The sequence below is a fragment of the Rattus rattus genome, chromosome 2, assembly GCF_011064425.1.
Source record: "Rattus rattus isolate New Zealand chromosome 2, Rrattus_CSIRO_v1, whole genome shotgun sequence".
In the NCBI taxonomy this organism is placed as follows: Eukaryota; Metazoa; Chordata; class Mammalia; order Rodentia; family Muridae; genus Rattus; species Rattus rattus.
Genome location: NC_046155.1, coordinates 76,195,905 through 76,215,773, shown reverse-complemented (window position 1 = coordinate 76,215,773; position 19,869 = coordinate 76,195,905). Strand labels below are relative to the sequence as shown.

At 46.0% G+C, this 19,869-nt stretch overlaps 1 protein-coding gene across 4 annotated transcripts in view; it reads left to right on the top strand.

Annotated features, from left to right (window-relative positions):
• Kiaa0556 (KIAA0556 ortholog) overlaps positions 1–19,869 on the top strand; it is a 162,742-nt gene that overhangs the window by 6,591 nt on the left and 136,282 nt on the right. For 3 of the 4 annotated variants that reach the window (XM_032892688.1, XM_032892689.1, XM_032892686.1), the window contains exon 2: positions 13,428–13,483. The exons of the other annotated variant lie outside the window; for it this stretch is intronic. In XM_032892688.1, coding sequence (XP_032748579.1) covers positions 13,428–13,483 — 56 coding nt within the window. The remainder of the gene's footprint in view (positions 1–13,427; positions 13,484–19,869) is intronic. 4 annotated transcript variants of the gene reach the window in all.

Below are 19,869 nucleotides of genomic sequence, written 5' to 3'. Positions count from 1 at the left end.
CTCCGCATATCAGAGGCTACAGAGTAACCTTGTGAAGACGTCCCACAGACATGCTTATTTGGCTTATGATGTTTTTATATACTTGCACTATTTGTATTGAAGAATGGGGAGACTTCTCATCAACAGCTTATTGGGGTGTTTCGAATATCAAGAGGCTGATGATACTGGACTGGGATTCTGCATGGGAATTACTCTCTCAAGCAGTGGTACCCTGAGAGGGAGTTGTCTTTTCCAGTGCCACCCAGTGACCGCATGTCCCTCACCTGCTTGAGAACCCAGCATCTATAGTCATAGTCCTGCTACCCTATGGCTGTGAACACCTTTGAAGATCCCTATGGAATGTTGCATTTATATTATGCTATACCTAGTACCCGAAAAAGGTAAGATAGTTTCTGTCCTGCTGAACTCACAGGCTGTGAGAAAGCTAGACAAATGATGTCAATTCATCATGGGAGTCTAGGAGAGAGCAAAGACCATCTCCCTTCCCAAAGCATTTTGCCCCATTGCTTGCTTTTGTAAATAAAGTTTTATTGGAACACAACTATGCCCAGTCCTGTCCATATCATGTATGGCTGCTCTATCATGATGCAGTGGCAGAGTTGCCTGGTTTTAGCAGAGAATATATGTCTATGAAGCCCAAACACTTACTGTCTGGCCCTGTCCAGAGCCAGTTTACCAACTGCTGCCAAGGAGGATCTAATCTGATTTAATTCCTAGATGGCTCAATATGTTACTGATTGTGCTCATCTTCTATCAAACCTAGAAGGCTGTAGAACAGTGAGTGGCCTAGCCAAATAGTCTGCTGTAGAACGTCACCAGCTTCCCCACTACAAAGCTGGGGAAGAAGAGCTCATGGGGAAGTTCCCACTGTGGAGCTAGCTTTCTGCTGCTCAGCTTAACTGGCTTTGGACTCACAGGGTGTGGCCCTTTGACTATGCCTCTGTCCCCCAGTAGGAGAGCTGTAGAAGAGGAACAGGGAGTTAATTGGAAGTACTTTAAGAATGAGATAATGACTGCCAGGTAAGCGGAGTGGCACACACAGCTTCAGCACACAGGAGGCTGAGGGAGGAGAGTCTTGAGTTTCTGACCAACCTGGGCTACATAGCCATATCCATCTCAAAAAGCAAAACAAAACAGTATGAATTCCCAGTGTCTCGTGGGGATTTGAAAAGCCTGGCCCATGTAGCCACAAGTGACCTATGGATGTGTCACCTTATTTTGAGAATTTCTTTAGCCCCAACTACCTTGAGACATCCCACTCATGCCAGAGGTTTTATACTGGGCTGTATTGGGCTCATAGCAATATTTTCTCATTCAAAATTGATTCTACATGAGTTCCTGGATGTTCCATTCTCATGATGAGGGACTTTGGGTACACTGAGCCTGCCTTGTTAGTCAGGCCCAGTCCTCTGGTGATAAACAGTGGTATTTTAGGGTTTTGTTGCTGTGAAGAGACACCATGACCATGGATGGCAATGGCAACTCTTGTAAAGGAAAACATTTCACTGGGATGGCTTAGAGTCTCAGAGGTTCAGTCCATTATCGTTATGATGGGAAGCATGGAGGCATGCAGCAGACATGGTGCTGGAGAAGGAGCTGGAGTTCTCCATCTTGGTCCAAAGGCAGCAAGGAGAGACTGTTCTGCATCAGGCATAGCTTGAGCACAGGAGACCTCCAAGCCTGCCCCCACACTTCCTTCAACAAGACCACACCTACTCCAGCAATACCACACCTCCTAATAGTGCCACTACTTATAGCCAAGCATTCAAACCGGGTATATGAAGACTGTACCTATTAAAACTACATGTGGCTTCCTCCTTACCTTTGGATATGTGCTGATGGTTTGACCCCCTTCTGGCTGGTGGCAGCAGCTTTCAAGAGCGCATGTTTCATGACACACATAGGCCTTTCCTGTAGGCACTTGAGATTTCTCTTGAGCCACCACCAGCTGTCCACTCAGGAACATGTCACATTTTGGCACATGTCACATTCTTTCCCAGCTTTCTGCCTTGCCTGTGCTGCATTCCTAGCCATCTGCACCCTCTCAAGTCTCTCCCACTGGGGTGATAGGTCCTGGCATGCACAATTACCTCTTCCTGCCTAGAAGGCTTCCCACCAGGCTGTAGTAGGACTGGCATCATGTCTTATTCCCAGAGGAAGTGGAGACCCACTTTGGTGTTACATGCTGAGGCCTGGCAAACATGTTTTCTGGATTGGCATAACCAGGGAGAGAAGCTGGAAGGAACTTAATGGCTCTCTTCCAGAGTTCCATTTTGGGGGTCTTGAATTATCTTAGTGCTCAGAGGATTCTAGGCAGGGGTCACAAATTGTGAGGTCTGTGTGGCCAAGGTTTCTGTAAGAGCTGTTCCATCAGTGCCTTGTGACTCCCAAGTCTGCTCTGCATACTCAGGAATAGTCATTTTTGTGAAGACCTGCTTGCTAGTTTCTCAGAGCATGTGATTTCCTTGGTATATAAAACAGCTGAGTGTGGTGTTCCTCATCTTGGTGTGGTGGTGCACGTCTACAATCCCAGTGCAGAAGGTGGAAGCAGGTTTAAGAGTTCAAGGTTAGCCTGGGCGTGGGCTGCAGGAGAACTTGTCTTAAAAAACTTGAACAACACAACACCAATAACAACAAAACTCCAAGAATACCCTCTCAAACGCACAAAACCCATATTAACAATATCTCCCTATTAGGGTATTTATAAGAATTATATTTATATATGTGCAGAGCCCAAGGCAAGAGTCTAGCATGTAAAGTACATTTGCATTAGCTTCAGCAATAATGATTTTGCACTCTTGATCAATTGTTCTGACATGTGAGCCTTTGCTTTTCTGAAGCTTTGCTGGAGGGACCAACCCCCTAGACTTTGGACTTGACACAGCCACAGGGAGACAACCAGGAAAGGTAGGAGTAGGAATGGGAGGGCCTTGCACCATCTGGCAACTTCTGCTCTTGGCTACGGATAACTTTGCCAGGCAGGAAGACAGGCCTTGCACCGCCAGATCTTTCAGTTTTTCACAAGAACTTGGGATTCTAAGATGTGACAGCTCCTAAGTTTTAACTATTGGCTGAAAAGATAATATACTTCAAAAAAAAGTCGTGGAGACTAGATGAACATCTGTGCCCAGATTCAGCTGCTGAGAGATTCTTGGATCTAGCCTGATCAGGGTTATTTATCAGCTGTGGAGGCTTACTTACAGCCCAGGAGAGCTGACAGTCTGATACTTGTGACTTCCAGGGATGGGGCAGTACCCAGCCTATTTCAGCCTATCCCCATCCCCCAATTCTTTCTTCAGATAACTCTATGAACTCTGCATAGTTTTGTTTTAAGCCTGCAAAAGCAAGCTATAAAAATGCATAAAAGAGGGTCAGGTCTCCCCTCCCTCTGTGGGTGCTCCACATCCCCCATCAGGCTTCTAGCGAGGAGGAAGTAGGCCCAAGCATGTGAATTGGACTGGGATATACGTAGAAGTTCTGACATTTACAATTGTTAGCTAGCTCCTCCCATCCCACAGCACCTGGACACTCCATTTGTAGAGCTTGAGAGGAATGCTGGGCACTTGGTAGATGCTCAGTAAAATCAGCTATGGTGGTACACAACTGCAGTCTCAGATGTTTCGGGGGCTGAGGCAGGAGGATTTTGATTTTAAAGCCAGCTGGGCTTCACCAAGAGATTTCATCTCCAAAGACTAAACCAGATCAGAACAGAGTCCCTTGAAAGGGGTGTCTGGCCGGCAGGCACCTCTCACAGGATTCTCATGCACTCATGCATTCTCATGGGAGCTCATGCACTTTTCAGGGCAGTTGAATAGGTCGTTTGGGAGTCATCTTGTCTTGTGTGGCAAGCCCAGAGATGGAAAGGGCAGCTGGGTTATGGAAGGAGAATGGATTCAGTAACTTATGTGACCCACCTAGAGATAGACCAGAATCTGTTTCAGCCTGGGAATCCTGTTTTCACAGAAGCCATTGGTTACAGTATAGAAGTGTGGTTTTTTTTTCCTTAATAACTTCCTCATTTCCAGAGGAGTATTAAACACATTCGATCATATTCTGTTTCACCACACCAGGAATAGTGGGAGATAGGCAGGAGGATTTGGAAAATGTCAGGTCCAGAAAGCACTTCTCATTGAAGATGGCCATGCCCTTCCCAGCATTATCCTTTCATTCCAGAAACATCTGCTGATGCCTACAGGCTAGGTGCTATTCCAAGCATAGAGAACTGAGTTTCCAGAAAGCCCTATGACAACCATGGTGGAAGAGACAGACCATGAACACATAAGTGAAGGGGAGCTGGGTATAGTGGTTCACACCTTTTGTTCTACCACTCAGGAGGCAGAGGCAGGTAGATCTTTGTGAGTTTAAGGCAAGCCTGGTCTACATAACAAGTTCCAGGACTGCAGTCTCAAAAAATAGTGTTTGTGGGCGATTATGGCAGGATAGAGGATTCTATCCCTTTGATCTGAAAGCTAATTTGATAAGGAGGAGCTGAATAAGGCCCAGGGGTGAATGGCCCAGACCTAGGGAGTGTAGAGGTCCAAAGAGGAGTCTGGGATGCAAGGAGCAAAATAAAGATGGATGGGATGGCAGGAGTGAGAGCTTAGGGGAATCTGAGATGCTTCAGACCAGGAGCATGTGGAGCCTGTTCAGCCAGAGCTTGGTTTGGATTGTCTGCTACACATGGAGCAGAAGGTAAGCTGATAACTGATAATGGTCTTTTCAAAATTGTCTATGTTTTTCTGTCTGATGCTGAGGCTGGAACCCAGGCCTTTGTGCCTGTTAAACAAGGGCTCTACCTCTGAGCTTCTGTTGTTTATAGATTTTATCATATTTGTGTGTGTGTGTGTGTGTGTGTGTGTGTGTGTACACATGTGTACATGTGTGTGCATAGAGATCAGAGGATAAGTTATGGGAGTCATTGCCTTCTTACCGTGTGGGTCCCAGGATTAGAACTCAGGTAGTTAGCACCGAGGTGGTGGTGCATGCCTTTAATCCCAGCACTCAGAGGCAGAATCAGAGGTGGATCTCTGTGAGTTTGAGGACAGCCACATTTATAGGACAGCTAAAGCTGCACATAGAGAAACAGAGAAACCCTGTCTCAAAAAACCCAAACGAAACAAAAATAGAACTACGGTCTTCAGGTTTGCCAGGAATTCCTTTCCTGCTGAGCCATTTCGTGGACCCTGAGAATCTACTCAGCTGCCACTGGAAAGTCTGGGTAAGAATGGAGGGTGGAGCTGGGCATGATGGTGAACACTTGGAAACCCAGCATTCAGGAGGCTGAGGCTCGAGGAGTGTGAGTTTGAGGCCAGCTTGGGCTAGAGCGAGATCTTGTATAGCAAACTCGGGATCTAGGAGGAGAGTCAGGGGCTAAAAGAGAGACTGTGAAGAAGAGTGGATAAGTGTGGAGTGCACGTGGGAGCCAGAGTTCCTCCGAACAAACCCAAGTCCCTGAATGTCAGTAGACCTGGGCAGAGGGATATAAACCTCCCAGCTTATAGTTTATAAACTCTCTGTAGGTTTCCGCATATTCTTTCATGTCTGTGACTAGACTTCAGGGAAACTGTGACTGATCAGTCCTTTGACAGGTAGACCCTGCCACCCAACACTGGCAATCTCAGCCACTGTCCTGCCTTGTCTTGTTCTCAGTCATCGGGTGTAAGGCTGCAAGCCAGTGCAGAGGATTCTGTGCAGGTTATAAATAACCACTTCCAGCTGCCAGCTGCGATTTGGATTTGGAAAGGAGAGGAGGGTCTTAGCATGACTTGTTTATCTCAGGTAATTTGGCAGTAAGCTGGGCCCTGGGAATTCTAGTTACAAGGAAAATTCAAAAGAAGAGTGACAGGAATATGGTTTCAGGCTTTCAGTGTGGAGTGTAGCTTAAATGCCCAGCTCTACCCGGGGTGCACGGGAGCAAGGGAGCCTTCACCTGGCTACTGCTCTTGTCCAGCAGAATTCTGCAAATCCTTAAGTATCCAAAAAACAGGGACTCATGGATTTAGAAGTAAGGAAATGTTGCCCCTTGGTATCTCTGGGAAAAACAAAACTGACAAAACAAGCCAGGTGTGATAGTACACACCTGTAATCTCCGTGCTGGGGAGGCTGAGGCAGGATTACCCAGAGTTCAAGGCCAGACTGGGTTACAGTCTTTAGCAACAAAGCAGAAGCACACACAGAAAAAGCTAGCAAGAAAAGGCCCACATACGTACATAGAAAGCAGTCCTTGGAGCTAAGCACCTCTCAGCCTGGTCAGCTGTCTTCACTGTTCCGATCCTGCCATGCTGCTGTTTATCTTCTTGACTCTGGCCTGTGTGTTTACAGTGCAGTAGCGGGAAGCCAGAATTAGGATTCAGAGGCTCTCAGGAAGTTGAAGTGGGGCAGAGGGCGTGTGGGCCTCAAGTGGAAATGGCACTGGGTCTTGAAGCTAAGCTGGCATGTCAGACTCCCCTCCTGGCTCTGGGACCCCAGGCAAGTCGTTTAACTTCTTTGACCTGGAGCATTGTGGTTGAAAGTAAAGAATTCCAACAGCCACCATGCTGGGAGAGTCAGTGCTAGGGAAAGCATCTCCAGCCACCATGGGGCAGGTCTTGGCTGGCCTTTAATCTTTCCCCATTTCCCCTCTTTATCTTCTCTAGCCAGTCAGTAAAACCCTTGCCCTCAAATTAGCGTGAGGCCACCATAGACTTAGCTAAGAAACTGTTGGCACATTTGCCGTCACTTCATTCTTACCTCTCTGCACTCCAGATGTGTCCTGCCAATGCTGTGTTGTTCTTCCAGGCATGGGGTTTAGGGAGCTGCTCCATGCCCTCTGCAGCCTCCCTCTGAGCCCTCTCAGGTCTCTTGTAGGAAAGCTCTTAGTACTTCTCATATGTTTTTCGAAACCTTGATTTTTCTATTTTTATGCCTGTGTCTGGTGTGTATGTACATGTGTGCGTTTGTGTGGGCACTGTGTGTGTGTGTGTGTGTGTGTGTGTGTGTGTGTGTGTGTGTGAACCTGTGTATGTGGAGTCCCAAGGTTGATGTTGGGAATCATCCCGGCTCTTCTGCCTTATTCAGTGAGACGACATCTCTAACTTAAGCCCGGGGCTTGCTAATACAGCTGGTCTCACTAGCCAGCTTGCTCTGGGGATTCCCCATCTCTGTTTTCCGAGGCTGGATTTACTCACCAGGCATTTATGCAGGTTCTGGAGATCAAACTCCATTTAACCACTGGGCCAGCTCATCCTCTCTTTCTTTCTTCGCTCCTTCTCTCCCTCCCTCCCATTCCAGCAAAGGCTCTCTCTCCTTTTAAGATTTACTTACTTTCATTTTACAAATGTTTACTTGTATGAACGTTTGTGCACCACATGTATGCAGTGCCCATGGAAACCAGAAGAGGGCATCAGTTCCCTAGACCTGATTGTTGTACATGGGTGGGTTCTGGGAACTGAATCCAGGTCCTCTCAGAGCAGCCAGTGCTTTTACCTGCTGAGCCTCTCCAGCCCCTGTTGTTTATTAGATGTGACCATCTTATAAAAGTAAAGAGTATATCATTTGGAACTTGGACATTCTCCCAGCTGTTGTCTATTTTTTGCTTAATTTTAACATTAAACTAGAAAACATTTTCTAGTCACTTTTTATTCATATTGCACATTGAACTCAGGACCTTACGCATGCTAGGCAAGCACTCTACCACTGAGCTCAAATCTCTTTCAGTATTTGAGTGTTGCTTCTTATCTTGTGGCTTGGCATGCTTATCTAGTAGTTCCTCACTGATGCCACGCCCCTCAGAGGCCAGAGGAGGGTGTCAGAGCCCTGGAGCCTGCCTTCCAGGCAGTTGTAAGCTACCTGACATGGATGCTGAGACCCAAACTCCCATCCTGCAAGAGCACCATGTGCTCTCAGTCACTGGGCATCTCACTAGCCCACTACCTGGCAAATTATGATCCTGTGGAACACACACACACACACACACACACACACACACACACACACACACATGCACATACACAGACACTTCCTGCTTTTGGAAATTGTGAACTTCTCAGCAAGTTTCTAGAAAAGATGTTGCCAGCTCCAAAGGAAAATGGCCTTTGTGCTTCTAAGCCATTTTGTGTTCCCTCCATTAAGGTCTTTCTTAGATCCTTTTGATTTTTCTCAGGCTGTTTGTTAGGTGAGGGATAATTTTAGTGTAAATTAAATTGTGTGAACACACACAAAATGCAGCATGAACACTCATGTAGTCTACAGAAGATAAGTTGGTCTCATTGGTCACATGGTAAAAGCACCATCACTCTCTTAGGGACTAACAAGTCCTTTGTTCCTTCTGATGGAATCTGTGGTCCAGACTGTCTGTGCTGTGGGATTTGCACAAGTCACCTTTCTTGTCCAAAGCCGGAAGGGAGAGTGGAATGCCAAGTCTGCCCCTCCATGGTTGGCATTTGTTCCAGATCTTCTCAGGAAGCCATCTGGTGGAGAGGGAGAGCCAGCTTCACCAGGGAGCCATTTGCTCCTAATCTCCTTATTAATTGCTCTGGGAGCCTGCGACAGATTAAATGCTGCATCACAGAGCGACTCCTTCTCTCTCTTGCACCTCCCCGGCACTTGGCTGTACTGTCATTGTTCTTAGACAAAGCTTAACAACCTGGCTGAGGGACAGTGGCACATAGTGGTTAAGGCAGTTCACCTCTGGCACAGCTCTACTCACCAGCTTTGTGATATTGAGCAAGTGTCCTAACCTCTTTAGATCTCATGACCTTATCTGACACTGGATGACAGCAGCATCAATTTCCTAGGTAGCTGTGATGTGTCAGTGGGTTGAGACATGGTCTAGCTTGGAGCCTAGTGCCTGGCATGTGATAAGCCCTGACCACATATGAAGATGATGATCCTGGTGACATTGATGGTGATGGTGACAACAATCGAGTGCACACTGTTATGACAATAAGTAAGCCTTTCAGTCACTCACCTGCAGTTTACTTCTTACTACATTGGTTTATCCCAATGAGAGTAATAACAGTCCTCTAAAGCAAGAATGATCCAATCCCCAGCGCCCGCTGCCTGTTTTTGTAAATAAAGATTTATTGGACTGGTTATGCTGTTTAATTGCCTATTACCAATGGCTACTTTGCTCTACAGTGGCAAAATATAAGTGCCAAAGCCCTTATAGTCTTAAGACCTCATGTATCACACAGCCAATAATACTCACTATGTGGACTTTTATAGAAGATGTTTCCTAATCCCTGGTTAACAAAAGAGGCTGTGAGGCTTCAGGAAGAACCCTGGCTGCAGCCAGGTGGCAGAGCTGTGGCAGGCAGCCAGGTGCTGCTGACCTTCCATGACTGTGAACCGCGATCTTGCCTATATCCCCACCTCTCCCCCTGCCTGACTAGAAAAAAGGCGAGAGAGCCGCTGAATAGGAATAGATTAATGAGGGATACCATGAAGATATATTTTGCATGTGTATTTTGATCATGTACTTTATATTTCCAGATGCACCAGATTTTACACACATGCATTAGTCTGCAGCAGTGGGTCTAAGAGGCTGTACCCTGTTCATTGTGAATGGCTTAAGCTCATTTTCAAGGGTAATTTTGACATGATTTTCCTCTTGCCTGATGACTTCAGATGAAGACGTGACTCCCTCTAAATGGTAGTAGTGGATATTATGTACATCTAGAGCAAAGTAAAACTGAAGTGTCAGATCCTAACCACTGACAATAAATCCTAAGTGCAGATAAAGGCCTTCTCAAGCCATAAACGGAGGAAACGTGTTCTATTTACAAAAGCTCAGCGGGTTCACGTCTCTTTTCATTTCCCCAGGCACACATCTGTCCTCTAAAGCGAAGCACACACCTAACATTTACATCTGGCCTTATTTATTGCTCTGGAACTGATGTAGGCAAGTCACCTTGCAAAGTGCAGAGGAATACCTCTTTCATTTTGCAGGTAGTGGTTATTGATATTAATGTCACCTCTCTCTCTCTCTCTCTCTCTCTCTCTCTCTCTCTCTCTCTCTCTCTCTCTCTGTTGTTGGGAGAATAAATAAGCTACAGGTAGGAAGACACACTGAGAGGCCAGAAACAGCAGGCAGGTACAGTGGAACCTGAGTCCATTTCTCCTGTTCTTGCCAGGAAAGAAGTGGTCATCATCGAGCTACCAGCAGGAGAGAGAGGCTCCTGGGTGTGAGGACAACCAGCTTCTAGGGAGCTCAGATCTAAATGCTCATAATTACAGTGCATTATCTTCATTGGAAGATAAGCAAATTACTTTCCAATTTAATGAATAAAGACACTTCTAATTAACTCCAGAAGAGAGATGTGCCTTCAGGTTTTAACCAGTAGTTAAGGTTTGTGTATATGGCCCATTTTTAAGCTTTATTTTAACTGTGTGTTGAAACTATTTTTATTTGTGTATGCATGAGGTATTGTGATGAAACACAAAGCTAGACAGGCATTCAACTAGCATCAGGTCATTCCCCAGCCCATAATGGAATTTTAGATGAACAGCAAATCCAGTGATGATTTGGACTAAATCACCTTTATTTCATTTTATTTATTTCTCACTATGTGGCTCTAGTTGGCCTCAAACCCACAGCAATCTGCCTATCTCTACCTTCCAAGGGCTGAGATTAAAGGCATATGTCACCACATCCAGCTTTAACACAATCCAGGAGACAACTATGCCCCAGAGGGCCTGGGACTTTGCAAAGGTTCCAGATTGCTCTGTGCTCTCCCAGAGCAGAATCTCAGTTGGTGTGACTGATGAAGGAAGGGCCTTGCCAGACTTAGGCTGCCCTGTTGGTCCCTAACTACCCTCCTGCTCCTGCCTTGCCCTTGGCTAGCACTCTCACCCCTACGGACCTTTCTTGGTCTTTTAGCATCCCTGGCTTCCAGCCCATGTAATCTCTTTTAGCTCAGACCCATTTGGGTCTGCTTTGTGTGGGCAGACTAGACTATCGTCATATCATGCCACTGGCCAGCCCAAGGATCTGCTTGGAATACACATGCTGACAGTCAAAGTGTGGCCAAGAGGTTCTGGAGTGTTCTCTCTAGGTACTATCCCAGAACATTGGATTTTATGAAGCCTTGATTAACTTAGACCAAGAACTAGCTGTCCTGATTTTGAGACCCTGTTCTCTTTTTTGGTTAACTTGATTTGTACATATGTATAAGTAAACTCTCTCTGTGTGTGGGAGGGGGTGTAGCAGGTGTCTATGAAAGCCAGAACAATACATAAAGCTCGAGTTATAGATGGTTGTGCTTGATAGGGGTGCTGGGAATTGAACTTGGGTTCTCTGCAAAAGCAGTATGTGCTCTTAGCCACTGAGATATCCCTATAGCCCATAAACTTATTTTTTTTTAAAGCAGTTTTATATTCACATCAAAACTAAGCAGAAAGTTCAGAATTCCCATATAGCCTCCATTTACACATGAAACCTCTCATCATTTTTGTGGGCTGGGGATGCAGCCTAGGGCCTTACTCATGTTAGGTGAGTACTATGTCAGTAGATTTATCCCTAGTCTTTCCCACCATGGATACTCCATGTCACAGCGCCTTATTCTAGGCTCCTTAAAAAAAATCACTGCACCCTAAACAGTTTGTCGTGAGGTAGAAAGGAGAACATATGGTATCAGAACAGCTTCAAAGGGTGTCTGTGGATCACAAAGCATGCTGATGTTCCATATTGCTTCCTACTGTCCTGACATCCATGCATTGCTGTCTGTCTTCCTAGGGCAGGTGATCAAGGACCGTGCACAGGCTTCAGAGCTCACAAACAGGATTAGCCTTGCCTTGTCCCCCTCTTTGTGTCCCAAAAACAACTTCAGATTCCAAAGCTGGGATTCTGCTGGGCTGTGCTTGGGTCAAGTGTCATCCCTGGTCTGACATACTGAGATTTGGAGCATGGGTTACTATGTTCATGGATGCCAGGGGTCTAGACCTGTGAACTGTGGAGAGAGAAAAACAAAAGGTTACACTAAGGGATCATAGTGAGTGGAGCTGATGTGTTGCCCAGTCTCTGTTATTGTAACAAATACTTGAGGATATCAGATTGTAAAGAGGAAATGTCTGTTTGAGCTCACGGTCTCTTGGTTCATTATTCTGGGCCTGTAATAAAGCAGGAACAACATGGTGGGAACATTTGGAGGATGCTGCTCACCTCATGGTGACCAGGAAGCAAAGAGAGAGGAGGAAGGGCTAGGTTCCCAATAAGACCTAATGTCCCTGCACTGGGTCCTATCTTCAGAAGGTTTTACCACCTTCCAGTAGCCACATAAGATGGGGCCAAGGCTTCAACACATAGCATCTTAGTCACTTTAGTTCTTACTGGGACAAAATACCTGAAAGCAACAACTTAAAGAAGGAAAGGTTTAATCTTGGCTTACGGTTTTGAGGTTCTGTGTGTCTAGCCATATTCTGCCATGGGGCCTTGCCTATTCCCATGGCATGAATGTGCCAGGAAGCAGAGAACAGGGACCAGAACCAGATGTGGACATCACTTGCAAAGGCCAAGCCCCTACTTCCTGCATCTAGGTCCTATTCCTAAAAGCTCAAAGCATGACTTATGGACATTCAGGGTCCAACTTTAGAAGCAGATAACATAAAAACTATCTAAAACAATCACTTCTGAGACTTGGATTCCATCTCCTCCTCTGCCACTGTACCTTTTTGATTCTGCCTTCTGAGGTCTCTTACCCAGTGGAACCTGTGGTTGTGGCTGTATCAGCCCCTGGGAGTCAAGTGGGGCTTCAGTAGATACACTGACAACATACAGTGATTTCTGTTTTAGATTTCAATACCAAGGCAGTCTGTTAGGAGCTTTTCTAGTGGACACTCCCATCATAGGTGTAAAAGCATGCTTTGGGAAGGACACATTTGCAGCAGATGATGCCTCCTGAATTTACACATACCTTCAAATGCTAGTCTAAGGCATTCTGAGAAAAGCAGCGATTTTCTCTGAAATTGCCCATTATGTGAAGCGCATGTGATTACCTCTAATTCACTTCTGCACATCACCTGAGCTGTGAGTCTGGGGCTTGGTGCAGCACCTCAGAATGCACCCACCTAAGTTTATGGCTATGTGCATGGCAGAAGGCATTTTTATGGAAGGTGTTTTATGTAATTCCAAACAATTTAATAGAAATGTAATTCGACAGGGAAAACTACAGTCCCTTGGCCCTTTCAGAGTACAGATAATGGCCCAGATTAAAGGGCTGGTGCTTTGTTCATTATAGTCAAATACTGTGTGTGAATTACCATTTTCTTTGCCGTTGGTCCATTTCAAAAGTGTGCCATTTTCCTATTATAATAACAGGCTGCGTTTTCTTAGAATCATCTCATTATGATTGGTCCTGTCTTTTCAGTTTGCAAATAAAAAGCTTTTGCAGTGATAAACTAGTTGTTCCCAAGCAGCCTTAATCTCTGCTTCTGCTTTTGAACTGCTACAGGTCAGGCCCTGCGGAAGGTGGAGAGAAGCCGGTCCTGCTCTCAGGAGAGAAAGGAGGTAACTACACCCCCTGCTATTTGCAAGAGCCTGGTGTAAACAGGCGTTCTGTGAGTCCTGGGCCAAGTGAGAGCTGGCTACTGGACTTGTCAACCCATTGTCACTTGTAACAATGATCTTTTGTGGAGCACATCAGCTGGCTTGCTGTGACACTCACTCCTGATTTCAGCCACTTAGAACAACAGCTGTGCATTTGGTTCCTGAGTCTGTGGTCAGCAACCTGGCCTCCTTTGGGGTTCTTGCTGACAGGCCAGGTGCCCCTGCTCTCAACTAGGGCTCAATTGTGTCTGCAAAGCTTGCTGGGTGCCAGTCAAGGTGCTTCATACTCCACATGCTGTCTCCTCCTTCAGCAAACCAATAAGGTTTACTCATATGGAGTTTCCAGAGTATAAGAGGATGGAGTGCCAGCGACAAAGACCTCCTGAATCTTGGATTTCCAAAGGGTACAGGGTCACTTCTGTCACTTCTAAGAATAAAAGGTTGTTTTTTCAAGCTCAGCTGGGTCTAGGAGCCATAGGACAGGCCAGGTTTAAGAGTGGGGAAAATTAACAGAGGGAACAGGGTAGGGGGGGGTTGGCTGCCCCTCCTCCACCAAGACAGGAGCTCTCAGCCCAGATAGTCAAATAGTCTAGAACTTGCACTATAGCCCAGGCTGGCCTTGTACTGGAGACCCTCCTTCTCTTAAATTCTGGAATTACAGGTGTATGTCACCACACCTAGGACCAGGTCTCACTTCTTGTCCTTTTGGTTGTGACTCTAGCATTTGTCACCCTAGCTAAGCCCAAGGACTCACTTCTACACAATATCTGACCATTCTTGAAAGCTGCCCCACTATTTGCTCAGGATATCAGTGGGACTAAGGGATGGTGTGAAAATGGTTATTATATGTGCTGTGTACTCAGAAGACAAGTACCCCTAGACCATCATTCTGCAGTGTGAGAAACTATCGTAGGCAGAGAAAGTGGGCTCAAAGGGCTCATCTAATCCTATCTGAAGTATCAAGAAACTTTGCTGGTCTAAGGAGGTGGAATCAGCAGCTAATTGAATGCATTGATCTTCCAAAGAACTAGAGTTGGGTTCCCAGCATTTACATAGGGTGCTTTACAACCACCTGTAACTCCAGCTCCAGATCTGACACTCTTCCTGGCTTCCCCAAATGCTTGCACTCATGTGCACATACCCACATAGGCACACACATACACATAATTAGAAATAAAATTAATTGAAAGAAGAGAGGAAGAGAGGAAGGAAGAAAAAGAGGAAAGAAGAAAAAAGACAAGCTTTTCAAGAGCTGTGTGGATAGGCCTAAAATCTCCACTCTTGAAAAGCCAAGGAAGGATGATTTGAAGTTCAAGTTTAGCATAGCATGTAGAGCAAGACCTTGTCTAAGGAAACATGAAAGGAAAGAAGACTTTGCAGAAAGGGTGAAGACAGGCTGCCTCTTAAAGAATGAGTAGGAGTTATTTAGTTTAAGAAAACAACATGGTCAAAGTCAGAGAGATATGAATAAAGAAAACAGAAGACCTTTAAAGCCTAGGTGGGCGGAAGCAGCATAAGGACCATATGTTTCCACTGGGCTCTGATCAAGTCCCGTGTTTCTGGGAGAGGGCGGGATGTAAGGAATAAATGCAGCTTCGTATTCTTTCTTCCTCTGCCCTCTCTTAGCAACAGAACCTCCTAATTGCCACTTTCCCAGGATCTCCATTGTGCCAATTGCCTGAGAGCATTTCAGATCATTTCTCTACTAAAAAGTGCTTGAAGTGAAAAACAAAACATGAGGCTGTTTATCTCAGTGCCCAGGTTTAATTCTGAAAGATAAGATGGCTTCAGGCCCTCTGTAGAGGGGGTGCTGGCTGACTATTTCAACTGTCCAGAAAAACAGAGAACAGCACAACAGCACTTTGCTGGCTTAGGGGACTCCCCGATCCCCTGAATTTGCCTTTTCCTACCCTGCCTTTCTGTACCCTTCCCTCACTACTTGGTAGCACTGTGTGTCTTATGTAGATGGCCAGCCATAGATTAAGTCAAGTCACCATGAAAGGTAAGGCAAAGACCCATTGTCTCTGTCAGCACTGGTTGGAACAAGCAGCTGGGGACACTTATGTTCCTTTCCCAGTGACGTTCTGTGGCCTACTCTATCCCCAGAGGGTGAAATGTAGTTTCCGCCTGGGTCAGATGAGGACTGTGCCTATGTGGAGTCATGGGCTGATACAGTGAGGGGGGTGTGGGTCCCAGTGAACTTGCCAGGCCACAATCAACCCAAAGTAGTGTTATGTGACTCATGCCCCATTACAGTTTGGTCTGTCAGTCAGTCAGTTGGTCTATCTGTCTGTCTCTGTCTCTCTTCTCTTGCCCCCCTCTTTTTTTTCCTTTTTTTCTCCTATGTATGTGTGTGGTATGCATATGGGTAGTATATGCATGTGTGTGGAGGCCCAAACTTGAAGTTGAGTATATTACTTGATTATTATTGTTCTTCAATTTGTGAAGACAGGGTCTCTCCCTGAGCTCTGGGCTTGCCTATTCTATCTAGCCTAGCCAGCCAGCTTGCCCCAGGGATCCCCTATCTCTGCCCCCCAGGTACTGGGATTAGATATGTAGCTGCCAGTCCTGCCAGGCTTTTGTGTTGGTTCTGGGGAATCTGAATTGTGTCATCTCACCTGTGAGGAAATGTTTTATTCACTGAGCTATCTCTCCAGCCCTCCAACCTGTGGTCTTCCCACCTCTGCTTCCAGAGTGCTGGGATTACAGGGTTGGGTCATCACACCTGGCCTAAATGGCAGTTTTTAGCTCTTCTGCTCTGGGTGTGGATCCAGACATCTGAATTTGTTAACTGCCAGCAGTGCCCACATGCAGCCAAGGATAAGAATGATTTTCCAGAGTGTGAGGCAGCCCTGTCTGCTGATCATGGGCTCCCTGTGTCCTGTGCACAGCCTGCCTGGCACCCAGCCCCTCAGCCACCACTGACTCCAGATACCACAGAGACAGGTCCACACAGAGACTGACGGACAGCACAGAAGTACCCACATTCAGCTGCTGGGTTCCAGAGGAAAGAAAGGCTGCCTGGAAGAGGCAGGCTGAGCTGAGGTACTGGAAAGGGCACAGCTGGTTTTGAAATGTCCCCTGACTGTTGCTTTGCAGCAGCAAGTGCTTTCAGTTCAGTTGGTAAAAATATTCTTGGCCTTGCCTCTAACGAGTATTCACGGTTCCTGCCTGTAGAGATTATGTACTGTTTATGGCCTCTGGTCATGAATTATTAATGATTTTGAAATTGTGGCCATTGTAGTTTACTCAAAAATCATTAGGAAGCAAATTTGTCATACAGTGCTTAAGAAAAAAGTGAGAGAAAATCCCAGAGGAGAGACTGATTTTTATTCACCATCTAACCTAACCCTCCCATCTTCTCTCAGTGTGCACACTGCTAACCAGGGGACATGGTGGTAGGGGACATGTCCTCTTGCTGCATAGGAACCCCAGAAGCTCTATGAATTAGAGCCTCTATGTGCATTGAGGGCCAAAGTTTAGGTTCCAGAGCGGGTTGCATAGATCTCATAGCTGCACAGGTGACCTCTGGCACCTTGAACCCTCTCACTTTGACAGTACTCTCCAGGGAGAGATAGTTTGCAGCGCAGCTGTCTAGTTCAGTTTGTTCAGTGGCATTTGCTCCATAGTGTCCCATAAATATATGGCTGTCTACTGTGTACGTGTCAACAGAGAGAAAACCCACAGTTACCCTTCTTCCTCTAGAGGTCCTGCTGGCTCAGGCTAGGCTTTAGGTGAATTCCGACCTTCCTACTTCCTGGATGGGTGTCCCCGGTAAGTAAGCCCTATTTAGGTTACCTCCTGGGCCTCAGCTCTTAACCACTCCATGAGCTCTCGTGATAATGGACTGCCATCTTTTGCAGTTGATTGGAGATTCTAAAAACCACTCATCTGTGAGCTCACTTTGTAAAGGACTGTAAAAGCCATTTAACTGTCCCATTTAGAAGCCTTAAGCTTGCCTGCTTGCACATGCGTGCACACACTCACATCATTCCTCTGGGGGCAAGATTGAAGAAGCTTCTTTTTCTTTTCTCAGGCGAAGCAGGGGAGAGCTGGGTCTCAGGAACTAGCCTCCTCTGTCACTTCAGTGTGCCACCAAGGTTAGGCTCTCACTCCAACTCATTGCTCTCTTCACTCTTCCTATCTAGGATCTCCATTCAGAGGCCAGGAGTGGGATCAGCCATCAATCAATGCTGGAGATATTTGGGAGAAGGAGCTGGGGATGTGGCTCAATGATAGAACACTTATCTAATATGCCGAGGCCCCAAGTTCAGTCCCCAACCTAGCAATAAAAAAGAAGCAGTTGAATGTTAACTATGTTCCTGATAGCAGTCCTCAGTTCCCTTTCCAAGACACAACCACTTATGTGCCCTTCCAGTTAGTAGTCATAGGTGTTTCCATCCACCTACTCTCTTCTTGGTTTCTGTGTGCAGATGGGGACTATGTGTGCATGTGTGTGCATGTGCTTGCATGTCAGATGACATCTTCAGTGATGCTCCTGAGGTTCTGTCCATCTTTTTTTTCTTTTTTTTTTTTTTTTTTTTGAGAAAGTCTCTCACTGTTCTGGAATCCACCAAGTTGGCCAGAGAGCAGCATATAGCTGCCTGTCACCTGCCCAGCACTGGGATTTCAAATCGGTGCTACCACACCGGGCTGTTTAATTTTTTTTTTAATCAGGTTTTAGGGATTGAATTCAGGTCCGTGGGCTTGTAAGGCAAGCTCTATACTAATTGAACTATTTCCCTAGTGAAAATAGGTACAGTAAAGAAACCCCCAAAAAAGTTTATTCCAAACTTCCAAGGCTGTTTCCTGGGAAAGCAAAGAGAAGCAACAGGGGAAAGATTTCCAGGATTAAATGGGAATGGGAGAAAGGGGTCTTGTGAGCTGGAGTGGGGCTTGTGTGCAGGGAATGAGGGAGCCTAGAGGCTCGCATTGGCCTTGACAGGTTAATAGGCACCAGTCATATGGTACTGGGGATCCAAGTATTCCTCTTGTCAGAGTAAGTGGGCTCTTTCTTCAAGTCTTTGAGGGAATGGGGACTTTTGTCTAAATGCCTGATCTTGGGAAAAGGACTTTCTTGGAGGACTACACACCCAGCCTTGTTTAACCCAATAGTGTGCAATATAGTCTGGTTTCTCCTCCTGCTGTGCTGTTTTTAGAGGAGGAAAGAGTTCATTTCAGGTTATACTTCCAGGTAACTGTCCATCAGTGAGAAATGTCTTTTACTAAATTGCGGTGCCTGTCTGTTGATCACTCCCATGACCTCCAGCATCTGCACTAAGTCCTACTTCAGCAGGTCTCTCTCTCCTTTCCCATCCCTTCTCTCTCCCTCCTCCTTCCTTTGTCCTCACACCTAACCCATATTGGAAGACTCCTGTGGACAATGGACTGCCTTTGTTCTTTTTATGATGTCTTTCTATTTCACCACAGATGTACTAGAACATCATCCTTTATTTGAAACTTTGGAGATAAATGTGCTTCATTTTCTTAGATCTGGAAAGTAATAGTGTCTCAGTGGGTCCTGTAGAAATACCATGTGAGGCAGCATGTTCCCACATGCACAGGAAAGCATGAATAACGTACCAAGTAGCGTAAGTGTAGTCTGCACAGTACGTGTTAGCTCAGATTGGATTTGGTACTGAGAAATATAGTGAGTGTACTGCTAGTTTCTCATAGTGACTGTCTAGGCTATTAACGGTCTCTTACTACAATAAAAATATTTTAAGGAATAATCAAAAGCAGGGACGCACTACACATGTACAAAGGCTGCCCAAGGTGAACTCCTTAAACTAGAATCAGTGGATCAAAGGGTATACACTTTACTGAAAACACTAACTGTGAATGTTCCCCGTCATTTGCTAGTAGTGCTTGGAGGGCAGAGTTGTTAGCTGCCAACCATCTCTGGAGTGCTGGCCGGAATCAAGGCTGGCAGGCTTCGGTTACAGTGCTTGTATCCCGTGGGCCACCCCAGGCTTCCCTAGGCTTCTCGTCTCACTGTGGATGGCAGCGGGTCTGTTTGTTTGAGAAGGACTTGCAGGTGTGTCTAGACGTTCAAATTTGAGAGCCATTTAGCCCTTAGCTTAGTGAGAGTGGTGGTTCTTGTAGGTTTCCCAGACACTAACTACCCAGGAGCACACACAGCCTTCTTCCTTCTCTGACGTAAGTCTCAGTATCCTTGCATTGGCCTTCTGGGTAACTGAACCATCCCTCCTTTCTCCTATATATAAAAGATCTTATCTTTTGAAGAAAAAAATGTTTAGGTTCAGTGGTAGATAGAGTGCTTGCCTAGCATGTACAAACTCTAGGTTTGATCAATAGCGTGAGAAAAAGAGGGAGAAAGAAAGGAG